The sequence below is a fragment of the Phaseolus vulgaris genome, chromosome 11 (assembly GCF_051622355.1).
Source record: "Phaseolus vulgaris cultivar YP4 chromosome 11, ASM5162235v1, whole genome shotgun sequence".
Classification (NCBI taxonomy): Eukaryota; Viridiplantae; Streptophyta; class Magnoliopsida; order Fabales; family Fabaceae; genus Phaseolus; species Phaseolus vulgaris.
This window is the reverse complement of record NC_143508.1, coordinates 46,797,090-46,819,438: the sequence shown is the minus strand read 5'-3', so window position 1 is coordinate 46,819,438 and position 22,349 is coordinate 46,797,090. Positions and strand designations below refer to the sequence as shown.

At 32.3% G+C, this 22,349-nt stretch overlaps 1 protein-coding gene and 1 pseudogene across 1 annotated transcript; both read left to right on the top strand.

Annotated features, from left to right (window-relative positions):
- Nucleotides 1–8,349: 8,349 nt before the first annotated feature.
- On the top strand, nt 8,350–10,098 carry LOC150023308 (G-type lectin S-receptor-like serine/threonine-protein kinase At1g11330; annotated as a pseudogene).
- A 5,473-nt stretch (nt 10,099–15,571) lies between these two features.
- LOC137831165 (putative disease resistance RPP13-like protein 1) lies at nt 15,572–22,193 on the top strand. The gene is given in 8 exon segments (XM_090297678.1): nt 15,572–16,172; nt 16,175–16,333; nt 16,336–16,950; nt 16,953–18,310; nt 18,312–18,903; nt 18,906–19,301; nt 21,199–21,396; nt 21,789–22,193. Coding segments are annotated over 7 exon segments (3,696 nt in total). The 5' UTR covers nt 15,572–15,784; the 3' UTR covers nt 21,387–21,396; nt 21,789–22,193.
- The last annotated feature ends 156 nt before the right edge of the window (nt 22,194–22,349 follow it).

Here is a 22,349-nt window from a genome sequence, read left to right as displayed (position 1 = left end):
AAGTAATGTTGAATTTACCTACAAATTCAGATTCGTGGATAATATTCTGTAGGTTATGCTGAATATACTTGTAGATTCAAATTTGTGAGTAATATCTGTAGGTAATATTGAATTTAACTACAAACTTAGATCCGTGAATAATAATCCATCAACAAATGTATTTTTTTTAGTATATAAGCAAACTCTTGTTCAACTTTACTCTTATATATGCATATTGGTCACGTAAATAATACTCTTATTCAATTCTCATTCTTTGTGCAAAATATTCCACAATTTTACTCATTTCATGAGACTGAACATGTCACGTGTTATTATCCTTTTTAAGAATATTATCAATATAAGAATATACACATGAATGAAGTTGTATATTATACAAGATCCAATTCTTATAACTTTAGCATGTTAATGAAGTCCTGCTTATCCAATTCTATATTAATTCATGGGAATATATGAGAAATAAATTTTCCCTAAAAGATATATTGCAATCACACATTAAAAGTTTAAAATTTAATGAAAGGTAAGCTTAAGCATACAAACAATCCAAATTTCTTGGGAAATAGAGTGGATATGCATATGAAAAAGTATAACAAATGAGCAATTGAACATGAATTTCTATATCAAAAGAAGTCTCCTTCCTAATTTAGGAAAAAAAAACAATCCAAATCTGTAGTGATAATAATTTGAGGTAATCAAAACACATTAAAATGAGAAATCTCTAGTGGAAAAAGAAGAAACAATGACGATTTATTATGATGGGGTAGTGTACCTATAAAAAAAATGGTGCGATGACATTTTTATAATAATCATGAAATTTATTATGACAGTTAAAACTAGAACTAACATAATAAGTATTTACTATGTCTGTTAAGTGTATAACCGTCATAATAAGTATTTACCATGTTATTTTTTTATTTCAACTGACATAATAAGTGTTTTAACCTGACTCTTCACTTTCTCTTCTCAAACGAAAAAAACATTCGAACCTCCCGGATAGGTGTTATGAAGTTTTAAAACTTCTCTTTTCGTTCCTGCAATTCAAACCCTTCGCGAGGTAGTTTCGAAGCTTCTCCTTCCATTGAGGTAGTTTCAAAACTTGTCCTTTCATTTGTGCAATTTCTCCTTTGACACCACCGAAACTTGTTTGGTATTATAGGGCAAAACTGTTTCACTGAGAGCTTTCCCATTTTTGTTGGTTATTAATTCTGATTTTATTACCCTTAAACTATTTTACCCTTATATTGCATTAATGGTAAGTTTATAGGCTTGTTAGTATTCCTATTTGATAGCTTACAGTAATTGTAATTTATTATATATATGATTGAGTAAATCAAAATAAATAAGATCAGTTTTGCAATTTTGTACAATTACGTTCAATCAGTTGCTATAAGCTTTTGCCTTTTCTTATTTTCTTCAATTAGTTCCTACAACTGGTATCAAGAGCTAGGTTGTTATCATGAACTCTACCCAATTATCAGTCTCTATCCTTGATGGAAAAAATTACAATCGGTGGTGTGTGCAAATGAGAGTTTTGTTTGATTATCATGAGTTATGGGATGTCGTTGAGAGTGGAGTATCTACATTAGCTGCTAATGCAACTGAGGCGCAACGAGTAGCGCATCGTGATCAAAAGAAGAAGGACAATAAGGCTTTGTATCTCATCCATCAAGGGATGAATGATGAGACCTTTGAGCAGATAGAAGGAGCAACAACTGCCAGTGAGGCTTGGACAATTTTGTCAACCAATTATAAAGGTGATGATAAGATCAAAAGGGTGTGTCTTCAAACCCTAAGACGCCAATATGAATTGCTGCAGATGGAAACCACAAAGACTATTGATGTCTATATAAACAAAGTTCTTGCCTTGACAAATCAGATGAAGAGTAATGGTGAAACACATTCGGAGCAGGCAAAGGTGGAAAAGATTTTAAGATCTTTAACTCCTAGATTTGAAGATGTTGTTGCCGCAAATGAAGAGGCCAATGACATTTCAAAAATGACAGTAAGGTTATTGTCTGGTTCTCTACGAGCGCATGAGCAACAGGTGAATGACAATAAGATTGAAAAACCAATTGAACATGCTTTACAAGCACAAGCCTCAATTGGTAGCTCCTATCATAAACATGGTAGCTATTTCAGCAAAGGTCGTGGTGGCCAGAATCATGGAGGCGCTTGGCGCGGGGAACGTGGTCGCGGAGGACGAGGAGACATTTATAATAAATCAAATGTTGAGTGTTATAATTGCCATAAACGTGGCCATTATGCAAATGAGTGTAAATCAAAAGGTGATAATCATGTTGCCAATTGTGCTCAAGAAGACAGTAATCACGTACAAGATGAAGAAGATCGTACAATACTAATGGCAGCCACATCGAATGAAACCCCAAACAATCAGACTTGGTATTTGGATACAGGTTGCACGAATCATATGTGTGGTAAGAAAGAGTTGTTTGCAGATTTGGATGACTCATTTCACACAAAAGTGAAATTCGGTGATGGCAGGTTCGTTCCGGTAACTGGAAAAGGGCGAATTCTTGTCACATTGAAGAATGGTGATCACAGGTACATCTATGATGTTTTCTATGTACTTGATATGAAAAGTAATTTGTTGAGTATGGGACAAATGGCTGAAAAGGGTTATGAGATGCACATAGTTGAAAATAAATTATCAATTTTTGATAAAAAAAGTAGTTTGATTCTTAAATCTTTTTTTTCAAAAAACCGCATGTTTCCAGTAGATATTCATATGGGTGATTTCAAGTGCTTGAATGCAATAGTGAATCGTGGTTATGGCATTTACGCTTTGGGCACTTAAATTTTCAGAGTTTGGAAAATCTCTCCAAAAGAAATTTAGTGAATGGTTTACTCCATATTCATCACCCTGATCAATTGTATGAGGCTTACATTTTTGGAAAGAATAACAGGACACCATTTGTTAAGGAACCTTGGTGTGCAAAATTTCCTTTGGAGCTTGTTCATACAGATGTTTGTGGCCCGATGAACATATCATCAGTTGGAGGTAATAAGTATTTTTTAACCTTTATTGATGATTTTTCAAGGAAAACCTGGATTTATGTATTGAAAAGCAAGGATGGAGTATTCCACTACTTTAAAATATTTAAAGCATTTGTTGAAAGAGAGAGTGGCATACAAATTAAGATGGTGCGTAGTGATGGAGGAAGTGAGTACAAGTCTAATGAATTCAAGAGGCACTGTGAAGAACTTGGGTTGCAACATAACATAACTTGCCCCTACACACCTCAACACAACGGAGTTGCTGAGAGAAAGAATAGAACAATCATGGACATGGCGAGGAGCATGCTTAAAGCGAAAGGTATGCCAAATTATTTTTTGGCTGAGGCCGTAACATGTGCGATATATTTGATAAACAGATCACCCACTCAGAGTGTTCCTAACACAACTCCGATTGAGGCATGGAGTGGATTCAAACCCAATGTGCAACACTTGAAGGTATTTGGGTCAATTACTTATGCTCATGTCCCCAAGGCAGCAAGATCAAAGTTGGATGATAAGGCAGTGAAGGCCATTTTCATTGGATATAAGCATGTGGGATACAAATTGTACAATCCAATAACAAAGAAGGTGATTGTTAGTCGTGATGTTACATTTTCCGAATATGAGGAATGGCAATGGAATGCAGCAGCTGAAATAGATTCAAAAAAACGATATATTTATGTTTTGAACGATGATATGGAAGATGGAGCCACTCTTGAAGCACCTGCAGTTCAACCTGAAGCTACAGTTCAACCTGAAGTTGTAATTCAACCTGAAGTTGCAACTCCAATTGCAACTATGATGGAGCGACCAAGAAGACAGCAGCGACAACCTGTACATCTTCAAGATTGCGAAGTAAATCTTGATGATGAAGTTGATGACAATGGAGATTTGGTTCACTTTGCTTTTCTTGCAGAATCAGAACTTGTGAGACTTGTCGATGCCATTCAACACCCCAAATGGCAAAAGACTATGAATGAAGAATTGATGGCGATTGAGAAGAACAATATCATGACTCAAATTGGGAAGGTTGTTCCAAATCAGAATTAAGGGAGGATGTTGGTTATTAATTCTGATTTTATTATTATTAATTCTGATTTTATTACCCTTAAACTATTTTACCCTTATATTGCATTAATGGTCAGTTTATAGGCTTGTTAGTATTCCTATTTGATAGCTTACAGTAATTGTAATTTATTATATATATGATTGAGTAAATCAAAATGAATAAGATCAGTTTTGCAATTTTGTACAATTACGTTCAATCAGTTGCTATAAGCTTTTGCCTTTTCTTATTTTCTTCAATTAGTTCCTACAATTTTTTCCCTTTTCTTGGAATCCCTCAATCCTTCTCCATTGTGTGACTACTTCTCCTCCTCCGTGCAGTGTCCTCCGTGGACCTCCTTGGCCTTCCGATAGCTCTTTGTGCAGTGAGTAGTTTCTTCATCTTTGTGGTTCTCTTCGTTTGCATTTCTTCTGGCGATTTTTTGCCTAATGTTCACCATTGATATGGTTTTATGTTGGGATGTGCAACTTAATGGAATTGTGTGATTGTTATGTTTCACTCACTTGCTTAAGTGTTTGGATGTTTGGTAGAGAGTACAATTGAAAATAGGTTACATATTCACCCCCTGGTCCTTCTGCCTAGTCCTCACGTCTTAGTAGATGTTAGAGTTTCATCTTTCATGCGTCTTGGTCACGGAGAGTAAACGTTGAACCAAAAATTCAAACAAACAATACTGGTCATATTTTTGTCATAAAAGAATCTTATTATATCATTGCAAATCTGTAAAATATTTGGCCAAATGGTGTCTTAGAGTGTCACACATTGATGGGTTCACAATTTTGAGCTAAACTGTAGGAAAGTAGTTAAAAGGGCTTCAATTCAAATGATTATTTGACACCAATTCTTTCCATTTTAAGATCAAATTATCATTTTAGATGTTGTGTAAAACATTAGAGCGACAACCTAGCAAGACACAAACATAAGTAAATTACTATCAGAAAACATAAACCCAACAACAAACGTAGTCCAACAATAAGGGGGTGGAATTTTTACAAATCCAGTTGGAACTCATTCTTGGATTATTAAGAATCAACTTGTCATCTATGTATTTAAAGCTATCATGAACTTCTAAAACTTCACTCTTCCTTCTCCAAATATATGCTTCAATGGAAGCACGAGCACAATTTCTATCAAGAATGCACTATGACGTAAATATAAACCTATTTGACAAAAGTGTTTGATAAATTTGTCTAAGTAACAAATGCTATTGACTAACAACTAAAATTTAAGAATTATGATACTTTTGTGTAAAAAATTAGAATAGAGTTTGATATAGAAAACCATAGAAATATATCTGATATATATATATATATAGCAGAGTTGCATATCAACTTCTTACTTTAAAGAAGAATCAATACTTATAATAAAGTATGTTTAAGAAAGTGGTGTCTCCCTCTTTGTTTGCCTCCACCCACCTCCACTGGCGCTCCCTCTACACGACGATCTTTTCTCTCCATTCCCTCTATATATTTTATTTTTTCCCTCATTTTAACTTCAGCTTCACCATGTCAACCTCCAGCATTCTAAAAGTGCAGCTCCAACTCCCTCTTCCGTTTAAATTGTTGAAAGGTAAATTTTTTAAATTGAAATTTCTGTTTGAGCTGGTGGTTTTAATTGTAAAATTATGATTGTTGGGTATTGCGGTTTATGATTATTTCTGTTTATGATTGTTTCTATTTATGATTTTTTCTATTTTTGGTTTGATTTGGTTTACGAAATTTTTTTGTTTATGATTGTTTCATTTTATGGTTTGGTTTGGTTGGGAAATCCCTTGGGGAATTTTGTGGATATTAATGTGAGTTCCGTGGGAATGTAAAGTATGGTTTGGGAAATTTTGTTTCATAATTAGCTTCTGAGTACAAATTTTGTAGTGTATCTAGGGTGGTGCAGATAGGACAAAATCATGGGCCAGCTGAATGGGTGCAAGCTTGACAAAACATGGTGTAGATATATGAAGTAATACATGGTACAAATAGTAAAGTGATGGGAGTGGGAATATAAGAGTGACACTTCCATTTTTGCATGGGTCAGGTCAACGCTAGCTCTTATTTTTTTGTTTACGTCGACCAAGCTTATGCATTATGGCGTTTCTGATACACCTGCATCAGTCTGGCTGACAATATTTCGTCCAAATTTACGTTAGTCATGTTGAATCAAGTGTGGTCAAAAGCTTTGAAGAATCCAAATCCTAGTGTTTGATGTAAGGCTGAAATTGCTTGAAGTTGTTGTTGTATTTTAGAGTAGGATCTGAGTAGTTTATCTGTGTAATCCACTCTTTGTTGAATCTAAAGCTAAAGTGTTTTCAAATTTTTTAAGTTTCAAGTGTTTTTCAAACTAAGTGAAAAACAACCTGTTGTTTTGTCGAAACAACCGATTGTTTTACTCTTAGGTGTTTTGAAAAGGTTGAAAACTGTTTTGGTTGGTTGACATGTTGTCAAACCAAAACAATCGATTGTTTCGTGCAATCAATCGATTGTTTGTTTGAAAATCTTAACAGAATTTGTTTTGTTAGTTGAGTGTGCTTTAAATAATTTTCAAACTGAATACGCTCATGTTTTAAATGTTTTGACCAATCTTTGAAAGCTATAAATAGTTTGTTTATGTTTTACAGCAAACAAGAAAAGAGAAAAACAAATTTGAGGTTTTCAGAGATTGCTTTCAAGATTTGATATTCTACTATTCAGCTTTGGTTTTCTCAAGAGAGAGTGGAATAAGATTACATCTGTATTGATTTCAGTTCATTATGTAACAAGTGTAATTCGTTTTGAATACTTTGTAAATTTTGGTGTTGTAAAGCCAATAAGGGTTGTGTGCTCTTGAGGTTGTCAAGATCAACATTCTTGGTGTGTGCTGAGCCAAAGGAAGTGTGTTTCTTTAGGGGATCAAGGTCACTTCTTTTGTGGTTTTGTGTGTAATCTGTAATTGATTACTTAGTCGATTGCCCAGTGGATTCTGGGGACTGAATGTAGCTCTTGGTTTAAGAGTGAACCAGCATAAACTATTTGTGTATCTCATTCTTCCCTTAAACTCATTTAACTTCGGTTGTTGTTGTTTTGCTGGTATAAACAACCGATTGTTTCGAAGAAATAACCGATTGTTTTTTTGGTGCTTTGCTGTTTTGTGCTTTGTTTCTTGGTTAATTGAATTTCTAATATGGTTTTTTGCAAAGAATTTCATTCTAGCTTAAAAAGTTTTCGAAAACCTCCCTTAAACAATTCACTCCCCCTCTCGTTTAAGGCCATACATTCTAACAAGTCAAGCCAACAATATTTGTGTCTATCTCAAGTCGGCTTGACCCACATAATTTGTGTCGCTTTCGCTGGCCGACGCAAATTAATTTTGCTTCCACCCTTTTTCTTGTTGACTTCTTGCCCGACACATAACCAACGTTTATTCCTCAGTTTTCGTTGATTTGCATTTGTTTTTTTACCGACGTAAAATGTTATTTTTGTTGTAGTGAACAATGACAAAAGAATAATAATTGACTTTGGTCCCTGCCATGCCAAATGGTTCAAAACCTTCTAAAATTACTCCTTTGACAAAAAAAAACTTATTTTGACCATGATTCCGCTGAATCTCCATGCACAAAATCTTATAAGCAACTTCAATGTTCTTCATCTCAAATTCACTTCTTAAGATTGACTTTAGCTTATGCATCTTAACCTTATGTTTTGTATGTTTTGGACAGTGTGAGCATATCTTTCACATACAACAAAAGTTATACTTGAAAATCGTCCTTCCTTCACCTTGTTATGATAGACATAAACATCATAAGAATTTTTGTTTTCAACATAAGAAATGATGCAAATAACCTTATTTCCTTTCTTCTCTCTAAAAGTCTCAACATTACAATTACAAGTAAAAGATTATTTTTTTTGAACGATAATTGATAAATGTCTTGATATATAATTGATTTTTTACTTTCTAAATACATTTTTTCCCATAAATTAGATATCTAATAAATTAAACATTTTTATTTAAGTTTCTAGATATAAAATATTTATTTGTATTTATTTTGGATTATGTACTCTTCAAATATTTTTAGTCCCTCAATATTTTTTATGTTGTGGCAGATAAGATGGAGTTAACAAGAGGTAAAAAATCTTGATCATCAGCTTCTCTGTGATGGGTCAATAACTCTACTATGTTTGGGTGTATATTTCTTTTGGAACAAAAGAAGAGGTAGAAAAGATATTTTCCTACAATCACACATGCCATAATTTGTGTTATAGCTCATTTCTCCTACTCAAATATGGCTATTGTGTTCAAATATGACTCACAAGCTTGTCTTCGTACATGGGATTTGGCTATCATCATTTCATAAAATTCAAACTTAGGGAACATTGAACACTTTCCTGCCTATAATCCCATTAATCACAGTTCTGCAGAGTACTGCTAACTTTTCAGAAGCATCTAAATTGGGGGAAGGTGGATTTGGCTCAGTTTACAAGGTTTTCATTATTTGAATTTATGAAATATATTCTTTATTGCTTCCATCTTTCTATATGATTCTTTTATCCCAAACTTTTATCAGGGAATTCTTCCTGATGGAAGACAAATAGCAGTCAAAAGGCTATCAAACTTTTCTGGTCAAGGCTTATAGGAGTTCAATAATGAAGTAATGTCTACAGCTAAATTGCAACATCGCAACCTTGTAAAACTCTTTGCATGCTGCTTGGAGGAAAATGAAAAGATACTTGTATACGAGTATATGCCAAACACAAGTCTGTACTCACACCTGTTTGGTATGTTTTCATATTGCTTCAATGCTTCTTTAATAAAAGTGTTTAAGGTAGCTTCTGTAGTTTTCACTGCACTTTCTTCTTAAACATAGTTTGAGTTCAAAATTGGTATCAAGTCAAGTGGTGTTACTATTGGTTTTAAATTGATGAGTTGTTTCAAAGGGTTAATACATTTTGTTTTCCTTTCATAACATGAAACTAAACTAAAGTTATACCATGTTATAACCTATAAGTCTTATTTTTAAGGGGGAAATGCTATATTATCTATTGGTATGTTTTTTCCTGTGTAAGGCAAATACTTAGCATTTGTTTTTTTTCTAAATGGCTTGTGATGTTCAAATCCCTTTTATCTTCTTGAGTTGACAGATGATGAGAAAAAAAAACAACTTGATTGGAAACTAAGATTAAGCATTATCAATGGAATAGCAAGAGGTCTTCTATACCTTCATGAGGACTCTCGAGTCAGAGTAATTCATAGAGATCTCAAAGCTAGCAATGTTCTATTAGACCGTGACATGAATACCAAAATATCAGATTTTGGATTGACAAGGGCCTTTGAAATTGGACAGAACTAAGCAAATACAAAGCGAGTAATGGGCACTTAGTGAGTTTTACTTATACCAAACATATCTTATCAGTAGGACTTGTGAATGCATACTTCAGAGTTTAATGATTGAAAAATGAAATTCCTTGTTATATACTTGAACAAAAAAAATTAACAAAGCTCTATTGTTTTGAATTAGTGGATACATGGTTCCTGAGTATGCTATGCAAGGATTGTTTTCAGTGAAATCTGATGTTTTCAGCTTTGGAGTTCTAATTCTAGAAACCATTTCTGGAAGAAAGAACAACGAATTCTATCTGTCAGAACATGGTCAAACTCTTCTTTTATATGTGAGTCATCCCTCAGTCTAATTAACCAAATATCAACAATACAAGCTAACTGAAGTATGAAAATATTATTCACAGGCTTGGAGAACATAGTGTGAAGGAAAATGTTTGGGATTGATGGATCCAATGCGGGAAAAATTCTTCAAAGCCAGTGAAGTCGAGAAGTGCATACACATTGCTTTGTTGTGCGTTCAAGAAAATGCAACATAGAGACCAACCATATCAGATGTTGTTGTTATGCTAGGGAGTGACAACATGACGCTTCCAAAACCCAAGCACCCAACATTTTCAGTTGGAAGAAAGGTGTCAGAGAAAGTACCAAAATCAGAAAGATCCAAGAATCTTTATAGTATTGATGTAACAATCTTTATTACTTTACCGAGGTAATATGTAGTTACAAAAAGAATTTGTCTCTTCAAAAGTGACATATTAAAGTTGTATTTACCAGAAATATAAATTTAAGTATCACACGGATCATTGTTATCAATGATTGAGATTTACTCATGTAGTTAGTTATTTAGACATGTAACACTACTACAAATAAAAATATTCTATAATTATTTAGCCTCTTTTATTATATATATCAATACTATGGGATATTTTCATGGTAGCACTCTTTTATTGTTGAACTATATGATGTGTAGTCACATCAACTGGTGTGATGTGCATCTTTTCTCAAAATTCCGATAATTTGTATGTCCAATAGGTTCAATGCGTGTTCCAATAAATGTTCTCTTTATATGTTTGGTGAATGTGTTTATCCTGATATATGGTTCAATAATGTTCTTTTAACTATGTAACTATACCATGTATTAGATCCTTTGAACTCTCTTGGTTACTGATTTTAGTTTATACAAATTTGTACTGGTGAATTATTATGATATTAAATGAGCTTTCAATCATTTGTGGCACTTCTTGAGAACTAGTGATTAGATAACTCCTTCGAACTCTCTAAAACAAACTCTCTTCCCGACCTTGAGGTATAAGTTGTGAGAAATCTGCAGACTATCATATGAATTCAATTTAGTGTTGCATTAAAACTATGCACTAAGAATTTGAGACAATTGTCTTATCACGCCCAACTTAACAGCAGAAAAATCTACTAGTGACAGAGTATTATACCTAGGTTCTCCTATTGCCACAAATTAGGTTAATTCTCTTTGTAATTCTTTATTGACTTATGAGATTTTTGAGTAATAAAAGTTCTATTTTGAAATTCTCTATTATAGTTATGCAAGACCATTTAATCTTCTAGAAAACTGGTTTTTGTGAGAGGTTGTACTTAAACACATGATTGAGAGTTTTCCTTGTCTAAAACTTTGGTTTATTAGTTAGTTCACATTTTAATTAATTTTTTGGGTGCACGATTCAAGAGAGAGAAGATAAACATTCATATGGAGAATGGAGTATACGTATGAAACAAAGCGTGTAGTGATTAAACTAGTAGACACATGCTTTACTGGTGAATTTCAAGTTGAATCAAATTGATGCATGTTCAATCTTGTTCAGTTTAAGAATTGAGAAATGACTAATCTTTAGAGAACTTGGGGATCAACCGCTTTTTATTTTTTGTTTTAATAATTTATTTTATCTTTACTATTCAACAAATTAAAAACTCCCCATTTTTATCTTTATTGTTATTGCTACCTTTTCTTGAATTCATGGGAATACAACTTGGATCATCTGACCATAATTATATGCTGAAATCATTTTAATTTGACTACTAAATGACAACTCTTATCATCCCTTATATTTTACGAAATTTTGGCATCATATCACATTAGTCTTCAGAAGGCACGAAATGAAAGTGGTGACACTACATCTCCATAACCAAATATGCACCCGAAGATCAATACAAATTCCGATGAACCAAAGTGATGTAAAATATAGATTACAAGTTATCTACTAATGAACTAATAAAATGTGATTACTCTTCTTAAATTGTCTAACTAAATAATTCAAGATTCAATACAATTATTGTTGCTAAAACCTTCTTTGCTTTTCTATAAAATGTTTAAATGAAAAAAAAAAATTACAATCAATTGGATGAGTATTAGACAAATAAATGTATTAAATCTCAAATAAAAAACTAAGTATCTCTCAATGAAAGTCTACCTAAATTTTGATACTATAACGCTTAAAATAAGAACTTTCCAAAAATCTAACAATATTTTCCACGGGTCAGAAACTCCTAGACCCAATCCCAACACGTAGTAAACAATTAAAAAACTAATCAATTCTAACTTTACAGATTAAAACTAATAATCTAAGTAATCTAACTAATAATCTAAATAATTAGTCAATTTTAACTTTATAATTCTACCTTTACAATTATAACTAAAATATTATTATAGAATTCTAATTATACATCCAATTCAAAATTTAATCAATTCTGCAATTTAAAATAATAATATCTAACGAATAATATAACTAATAATCTAACAATTAATCAATTCTAACTTTATAACTAATAATATAACTAATCAATTCTATATAATAAAACATATATTAAATTCATCAAAAATAATAATTAAAAAAATTAAAATAAAAAATAACACTAAAAAGAAAATAAGAAGCATCAACTAACCTGATGGAGGCGCAGTGCGGCATAGGTTGTTGGAGACACGACATAGGTGACTGGTGTTGGATATCTCAAGGATCCAACCTTTGTGTTTGAGGAAACTTTGTTGAAGACGTCTTGCTGCCTTGTATGTCCAAGTAGTGTTTAGTCTTGTGTCTATGAGTTATCTGTTGCGTTATGAGATGATGAATCCAAGAATAAGTTTTTTAACTAGTTAAAAAGTTTTTGCAACTAGTTTTTAACTAATATTTGAAAAGTTGTAGTTTTTCAATCTGTCATTTTTTAAAACAATCGAATAAAAACACTTACAGATTTTTAGCTTTTTATCTGTTTTCATATGCTGAAAACTATATTTTAATATGTTACATACAGAAAGTTTTTAGTTTGTATTATTAACATGTGAGAAAAACCTTAATTAGACCAGTTATTTTACTTTAAGTAAAATCAACAGATTAACTCGTGTTTTTCAACAAGTTGGTTGATTTTTCTAACTTTACCCTTTCTAACTGATATGATCTTTTAAATTTCTATAAATAAGGACTCTTGTTTTATAAAATGGTTACATACACGTTTGCAAAACAATACTATGTGAAAAAGTGTTTTAGCATATTTGATCTTACAAGTTTTTGAAAAATATTGTGGTTCTTTGAAGTTCTTGGAAACTTATTTTCATCATCTTGCTAAGTTAAAGTTTTTTTTACTGTTGTTGTGAGGATAAAAGACCATGTTGTGTTTCTTAACTCCTTGCTCCAGGTTTATTCATTTCATTCTCTTAGCTATTGTTTCTTGAATTGTGTTTCTATCCAAGGTAGTGTTTCTTAGAGGTGTGTTGTGTTCTAATAGGGTGTTACAAAGGAGATTGTTGTTCTTGTAGGGTTCAAAAACAGTTTGTGTAATTTATGTGTGAAGAAAGTGTATTTTTTTTAGTGGAAACCACTTTGGTGTAAAGTAGAACTAGGCGTAACTCTTGAAAAGAGTGAACCAATATAAAAGTATTTGTGTTTTTTTACTCACTTTCTTTTCGAATTTACTGCATAACAATCTGAACTGATATGTTTAATTAGACGATTTCGTCTTTACAACATTGTACTGTATTTTTGTGATAATTGTATTTTTGAATTTATTGATATTAATACATACAATGTTTCTTGACATGGTTTTACTAAATATTAGCTATTTTGTCAATAAAACCAATTTGAAACTATAAACAAATTATTGGTGCATTGTCATTAATTCAAACTATTTGTCTAAACTAATTGGTTGTTTCTGATCAATCTTTGTTTTCAATATTAATAGTTAAAAGTTTTCAACTATATTTATGATTTGTGAGTTTCTGTGTTTAGTCAGAGTATTGAAAAGTTAGAAATTTCTATTCAATTGTTTTTTAGTTAAAATAATTTTAAATTTTGTAACAGTTAGTTTGTGAAACAATCTGTTAAAAACGGTCTCTATTTGAAATAAACAAACATTTGCAAAAATCTTCTAAATTCAATTCATCCCTCTCTTGAACTTAATTTCGCTCTATGATGGTGACTCTTCGAACTCAAAAACTAACTACAATGGTGACAATGGAAGGACATGCAACGACACTCGAAGAATAGAAAAAGAGAGTTACAATGCGAGAGAATGAAAGCACAAAAGGAAGAGTAAATGTAACCGTTTTCTATTGAAATTTGTTAATTTAGATAACGGTTTCTCTCCAAACCGTCGTCTACGGTGATCTAATAGATGACAGTTTCCTATTACGTTAGTTTGAAGCAACAAATATCTTCTTCCTCTTTTGAGGGAAAGTACTTAACCACAATTATTTATTTTCAATCTTTTGAACTTTTTTTTTAATAAAATAATATTTTAAAAATCAAAATATTAAAATCATTATGTTTCAAAATAAAATAAAATATGATGAACTAAACATTTAATAGTCCAAAAATATTTTGTTTCATAACATTTAGTAATTCTTACAAAACTATTGCATTGTTTAGAGTTTACGGTTTTATTTATTTCGTATTCTGATATAGAATTGATAAACTAACATATTATTTTATTACAATGTTTTACAATTTTAAATAATAATAATAATACTAAAAAGTTTGAATTTTTATTTTCTCTAATCTTGGTACATATACTCCAACTTGAGAGGGTGTTGAAATAAGGTCACTTAGAGTTTATTAAAAAGTTGTTTTGAATTGTAGTTTTATGTACCTAGCCTCCTAGAGTTGCCTTACTTGTTTTCTACTCTTTTATCAAGTTATATATCAAATTAATCTATCGATTCTTTATATAAATATCATAACCTAAGAGAGTTTGGCTCTCTTAAATATATTTTCTCTCTTTTTATTTCTCTCATGTATGACATTGCAAGATAATAAGAACTCTTTCATCACTAATATACCCATCTTTCTAGGATTTAAGAATGAAAGATAAACAGAGTTTCAATCATTGAATCACCCAAACCACTTCAGTCCTGAATAAAATCTTTTTTATTTTTCCCTATCCTTCCTTTCATAGACAATATCTGCTCAGGTTGAATAGGTCAAGTTTTAAAAGTAAATAAATTAATAAATTTTTTATTTCCTCTTAGTATAGCTAGTTATTCAACATACTGAATGATCAATCACTAAATATTGCCTAATAGAACGAGGAACAAATGTCACTTAATCTCAAAACTAGTCTCAAACTTCGAATTTCATCAGACTTGAGAATCATAAGGAAGAAATCAAATATATTTGTTGTTATGTGTAGCACGAATACGGATACTAACACAACACGGAGATACGTATAATCTCTAAAATGTAGAATACGGAGACACGGATCTATATATTATATAATTTTGAATTGTATAAATTGAAAATAAATATTTATGTGCAAAAGTATGTTTCAGATCTTTTTGGGAGCTGAAATATATTTTTCATGATTGGTTCAAAAGAATTTGTTCCTTATTTTTATAATTATAATAAAAATTATACAATAAATTTGAGTTTTTAAAAAATTATAGTATTTATATCTTTTAAAATTGTGTTAGAACCGTGTTAGAATTTTTAAAAATCCAACAAATATTTTTTGAATTGAACACTTCATCGATAAGTGTCCCACAAGTGTCGTACGAGTGTCGACATTGATATGTTTATCCGACACGAATACATCGGCTTATATTATTCCAAACCATTCTTAATTAGAAACCACTTCTGCTAAAAGAATAAAGAAAATGGGAAATGGACCCATTTAATAATCATGTAAGATGTAATAAGTGATTGGGTGTCTTTATGTAAGCCACCCAAATAGAGTAATTGACCAAAGTTGGAAGAAAATAATGTGAAAGCCATGGTGCTGTCGGCAATAATCATCAACACCTACTGCTTCCTGTCCATCACTCCTTTATTGAAGTAAATCCATCTCCAACAAAATCCTCACACCTTCATTCACCTAACTAAGCTGCACTTCCAATTTTCACAACCCTTTCTTCTCTTTCATTTCCCCACTTTCTTTCCAACCATGCCAGTCCTTGAAACTCTTGGTGGTGCTCTTTTTGGTGCTGTTCTCCAGGTGTTATTTGACAAGCTGGATTCTCATCAAGTTCTGGACTACTTTCTTGGGAGAAAGCTGGATGAGAAGCTGCTGAAAAATTTGAAGAGGAAGTTGGTGTCCATCAATGCTGTGGTTGATGATGCAGAACAAAAGCAGTTCAGAAATGCATATGGTAAAGCGTGGCTTGATGAGGTCAGAGACGTGTTGCTGGACACAGAGGATCTGCTTGATGAAATAGACTATGAATTCTCCAAAACTAAGTCACAACTTCAATACCAAAGCAGTTCTAACAAGGTACGCATTCTTGAATCCAAGCTGAAAGAACTCCTAGATGACCTTGAATCTCTTTTAAACCAAAAGATGATCTAGGTCTCAAAAATGGTTGTGGTGTGGGATCGGAACTGGGTAATAAAGTGTTAGAGGTTATTTATGGCAAAGAAATCATCCTTGATTGGTTGACATATGACAGTAACAATCATAACCAACTCTCAATACTTTCTATTGTGGGTATGGGAGGGATGGTAAGACCACACTTGCTCAACATATATATAACGACTCAATGATAGATGCTATATTTGCTATCAAAGCCTGGGTTTGTGTTTCTGAAGAATTTGATGAATTCGATGTTTTCATGTTAACCAGAGCAATTCTTGAGTCAATTCGTAAGAAAACTGGTAATAGCAGAAATCTAGGAATGGTTCAGGGACGTTTGAAAGAAAAGTTGAATGGAATGAAGTTTTTTCTGGTTCTGGATGATGTTTGGAACGAACACCGAAATTAATGGAAATCATTGCAAACTCCTCTTAAATATGGTGCTAAGGGAAGTAAAATTCTTATCACAACACGCATTAACAAAGTTGCTTCTACCATGGAGTCAAACAATATTCACCAACTAAAGCAATTACAAAAAGATTACAGTTGACAAGTTTTTTCTAAACATGCATTTCAAGATGATAACTCTAAGTCGAATTCTATGTTGGAGGAGATTGGCACGAAGATAGTTGAAAAGTGCCAAGGACTGCCTCTGGCCCTTGAAACGGTAGGAGGTCTCTTACAGTCAAAGTCATATGTTTCAGAGTGGAAAGGTGTACTGAGAAGCAACATATGGGACTTACCAATAAAAGATAGTAAAATCATCCCGCTTTGTTATTGAGCTATTACCATCTTCCTTCTCATCTCAAGAGATGTTTCACTTATTGTGCGTTATTCCCCAAAGACTATAAGTTTGAAAAGGAAAGCTTAATTTTCTCATGGATGGCTGAAAATTTTCTACAATGCTCTCATCAGAGTAAGTCTCTAGAAGAAGTAGGTGAACAGTACTTCAATGATCTATTATCAAAGTCATTCTTTCAACAGTCAATTTGGAACAACCAAAAACGTTTTGTGATGCACGACCTTCTGAATGATTTAGCAAAATATGTTTATGGTGAAATGTGCTACAGGTTGGGTGTTGATAGACCAAGAAGCGTACCAAAGACTACCTGCCACTTTTCAACAGTAAAGAATCCTGTTGAATGTGATGAGTATAGGAGCTTACGTGATGCTAAAAGGTTATGAACATTTCTTTTCATATCTAAGAATTGTGGGATGTCAATACAAGACTTGATCTCCAACTTTAAATGCTTACGACTCTTATCTTTAACTGATTGTCATAACATAAAAGAGGTGTCTGACACTATAGCCAATCTTATACAGCTCCGTTCATTAGACCTTTCATTCACAGACATAGACAAACTTCCCGACTCAATCTGTTCACTCTATAAGTTGCAAGTGTTGAAGCTCAACTATTGTAACCTTATGAAAGAGTTGCCCTCGACTTTGCATGAGCTCACTAAGTTGTGTCGCCTTGAACTTAAGGGAATTACTTTGAGAAAGGCTCTAGTGCTTTTAGGAAAGTTGAAGAATCTTCAAGTATGGATGAGTAGGTTTGAGGTTCATAAAAGTAGTAGTGAGGTCAGCAGTATTCAACAACTAGGACAACTTGATCTTCACGGAAAGCTGTCAATTCAAAATCTTGAAAATATTGTGGATCCTTGTGATGCATTAGTTGTGGATTTGAAGAATAAAACACATGTTGTGGGGCTATGTTTAGAATGGGATTCGCAGCTGAACAGTGAGGATTCTATAAAAGAAAGAGAAGTACTAGAGAATCTGCAACCTTCCAAACATTTGGAGAGGTTGTTAATCGCTTCCTATGGTGGCACACAATTTCCCCGTTGGTTATCTGATAATTCTCTATTGAATGTGGTGTCCTTAACTTTGATGAACTGTAAACATTGCATGCAGTTGTCTTCCCTTGGACTTTTGACATTTCTCAAGGACTTCACAATTCACGGCCTTAATCAGATAGTGAGGATACATGTTGATTTTTACGGGAATAGCTCATCTGCATTTGCATCCTTGGAAGAGTTGACATTTAGGGATATGAAGGAATGGGAAGAATGGCAATGCATGACATGTGATTTTCCAAGTCTCCAACGTCTTTTTTGTACTTAATTATCCCAAACTAAAAGGGCACTTGCCAGAGCACCTTCCTCATTTAAGGATTCTATTTATTGCTCGGTGCGAACAACTTGTGGCTTCGACTCCCAGGGCGGTAGAAATTGAAGGTGTGAAGACGGAAACATCTTCATTTAATATATTAGGGCTCCTCGTATCTGATACACCTTTTGAATCCTTGTGGATTGAATCTTGTCCGGGCATTAATATTCCCATAAACCATTGCTACCATTTTCTTGTAGACTTGCGTATCACTCAATGTTGTGACTCTCTCACTAACTTCCCTCTAGACTTGTTCCCAAAACTCGGTCTCATTATTTTGAATGGATGTCATAACCTGCAAATGATATCACAGGGGCACCCTCATCGTCATTTGAAGTATATGACAATTAAAACATGTTGTGAATTTGAATCATTTCCCAATGAAGGATTATCTGCACCTGAGCTACAGACATTTCATATTGAAGAATTGGAGAAATTGAAATCAATGCCTAAACTCATGTCCGCTCTCCTTCCATCTCTCTATCGTATGGATATAAATAATTGTCCAGGAGTGGAGTTGTCTGAGGGATGTTTGCCATCAAATCTAAAAAAATGAGTCTCTTGAATTGCTCCAAACTTATTACCTCACTAAAGAAGGGGGTTTGGGGAACCAACCCTTCCATAGAATTCTTGTCTATTCAAAAAGTGGTTGTGGAGTGTTTTCCTGGGGAAGGTTTGCTCCCAATCTCCCTTACTACGCTATACATACTACATTGTCCAAATCTTAAGAAACTAGATTATAGGGGTTTGTGTCACCTCTCCTCTCTTCAGGAACTGGCTATTTATAATTGTCCAATACTTCAATGTTTGTCAGAGGAGGATCTGCTTGAATCCATTTCAAAACTTAGCATTAGAGAGTGTTCGTTGCTCAAACAGTTGTGCAAGAATAAAGAAGACGAAGACAGGAAAAAATATTGCTCTCATATACCAACATTTTCATCAGGTGCTAATTCTCCACACTATCTTTTAAGCATTTCAAATACAATCTTATTTACTTCAAATATTTGCATCAACTTCTTGTCTTTTTAATGTTATTATCGATATTCTGTTTTGAAGTTGAAATAATTGTAAGCATTATTGAAGTGTATGTTTTTGTGGAATTAGATTGAAATATGTGTAAATGAGGAGCTGAGGTGATTTAAGATTTTAAAAGTGGTTTGAACTTTTGAGATGATTCTATATCCATCTCTTTAAATATAATGTTAATTTCATTCTCAAATACCCATATCATTAACAATATTGCCACCTTCGGAGTTCTCAACTTTTATGACACTAAACCTTGTTTTTTAGGACCTTTATGGTTAATTTGTTAAGAAATAAACAACATACATGAAATACAGTAAACAAAAAATATAAATAAAAAAATCAGTAAAAATAGATGAAAATAAAACAAAATATAAGACATGTTTTATTTACGAATAAAAAAGACTTAGAAAAAGAAGAAATAAAAAATATAAATATTTCTAAAATCAAATTTTAAGTTAAACAATCGATTTTAAATAAAAACTATTAATCAATTAGGTAGAATAAATTACCAATCATTAATATTGACTTTAGAAACAATTCTTAAACTTAAATTACACCTACTTTTCGTGTAAAAATACATCTCTATTTTTCATTTCCACTACTCATTACTCATGGCTCACTCTTGAATATGTTATTAGAGGCAAAACATGTCAGTTTTAAGGGTATAAAGTTGAAAAAAAATGGATAAATACAATTTAGATGCTTTGTCTTTCCTAATCATCATTCAATAGAGGTCGAAAGAAAAAGAATTTTCTTATCAGAAAAACCTATTTTCAAATTTTGACACTAATAGTTCGTGTAATGTACAACCATCGACTTAATGAGAAATATAGTCTAGCCATTCCTATTTCCAAATGATGTCTTCTCATCAATTTAGAACCAACTTCTTGAAAGTAATAATATAACAAAGTTCACAAGGCGAACACTTAAACTCACACTAACAACAACAAATTAAGATTACAAGATATCAAGACCCTTTCTTGTATTCTATAAGAATTAGTTCACACTAAATTTGTAAAACCCTATTACATTTTTTTTATCAGCAAAAAATAAAAATGAATTAAAATGGAACACTTTAGAGGTATCCTAACCCTTATATAAAAACCATCTTATTACTAGATATAGCAGGGTAAACCATATTCAGATTACATCAGTATCCATACCAGAAAAAAAAAAAAAAAGCATAGAACTCCCTATTACATAACATACACTAAACACCCTATTCAACATAAACACTTGCAATCTACCTAAAATCCAAAATACAGGAAGAATATATCACCCAAATTATTACACCTAAACTGAAATCAAATTAGATGAACACTTCTTCATCAACTCAAAATAGTCTCCAAGATTGCAAAAGAAAGTTCTAAGAACTCGGTTTTCAAACTCAGAATTATAACTATATGAAAATAGTTCTTTCTCTAAGTTTTTCACAAAATTTTATTCGGCTTCAAAATGTTTTCAAATAGAAAGTTATATAAACAACACGTATGTGGGTCTTTTCTCCTTGCTCTTTTACTCATTTTTACCAAAGTAAAGACTTCCAACTTACACTCTAATAGAAATTAGTTAGTTGTTACATATATATTATTATGCAAAATACCCAAAAAGGTTAATACATTTTGTTTTCCTTTCATAACATGAAACTAAACTAAAGTTATACCATATTATAACTTATAAGTCTTATTTTTAAGGGGGAATGCTATATTATCTGTTGGTATGTTTTTTCATGTGTAAGGCAAATACTTTGCATTTGGTTTTTTTGCTAAATGGCTTGTGATGTTCAAATCCCTTTTATCTTCTTGAGTTGACAGATGATGAGAAAAGAAAAGAACTTGATTGGAAACTAAGATTAAGCATAATCAATGGAATAGTAAGAGGTCTTATATACCTTCATGAGAACTCTCGACTCAGAGTAATTCATAGAGATCCCAAAGCTAGCAATTTGGATTGGCAAGGGCATTTGAAATTGGACAGAACCAAGCAAATACAAAGCGAGTAATGGGCACTTAGTGAGTTTTACTTATACCAAACATATCTTAACTATAGGACTAGGATTGCATAGTTCAGAGTTTAATGATTGAAAAAAATGAAATTCCTTGTTATATACTTGAAATAAGAGAAATTAGCTCTATTGTTTTGAATTAGTGAATACATGGCTCCTGAGTTCTAGTGAATACTATGCAAGGATTGTTTTCAATGAAATCTGATGTTTTCAGTTTTGGAGTTCTAGTTCTAGAAACCATCTTTGGAAGAAAGAACAACAGATTCTATCTGTCGAAACATGGTTAAACTCTTCTTTTATGCGTGAGTCATCCTTCTTGTCTGATTAACCAAATATCAACAATACTAGTTAACTGAATTATGACAGTATTATTCACAAATTAATGACAAATACTTGTAGGCTTGGAGAACATGGTGTGAAGGAAAATGTTTGGAATTGATGGATCCAATGCTGGAAAAATCCTTCAAAGCTAGTGAAGTTGAGACCTGCATACACATTGTTTTGTTGTGCGTTCAAGAAAATCAGAGGTTATTAATAGAAGAGTTTTCCTAACCCATGAGTAAATATTTCGTAATAGTCTCATTAGACCGTACATCAACATGACACTTCCAAAATCCAAGAACCCAACATTTTCAGTTGGAAGAAAGGTGTAAGAGGAAGTAACAAAATAAAAAAGATCCAAGAATCTTTGTAGTACTAATGTAACAATCTCTAGATGTAATATATAGTTACAAAAAGAATTTATCAAAAATATAAATGTAAGTATCACACGGATCGTTGTTATCAATGATTGAGATTTATTTACATGGTTTAGCTATTTAGACATAAATCATTACTATGAATATTCTATAATCATTCAGCATCTTTTATTATATATATAAATTCTATGGGATAATTTTTATTTTTCCCTGTCATTTTTATAATGAGCATAAAAAATAAGAAAATTTCACCTCATACAAG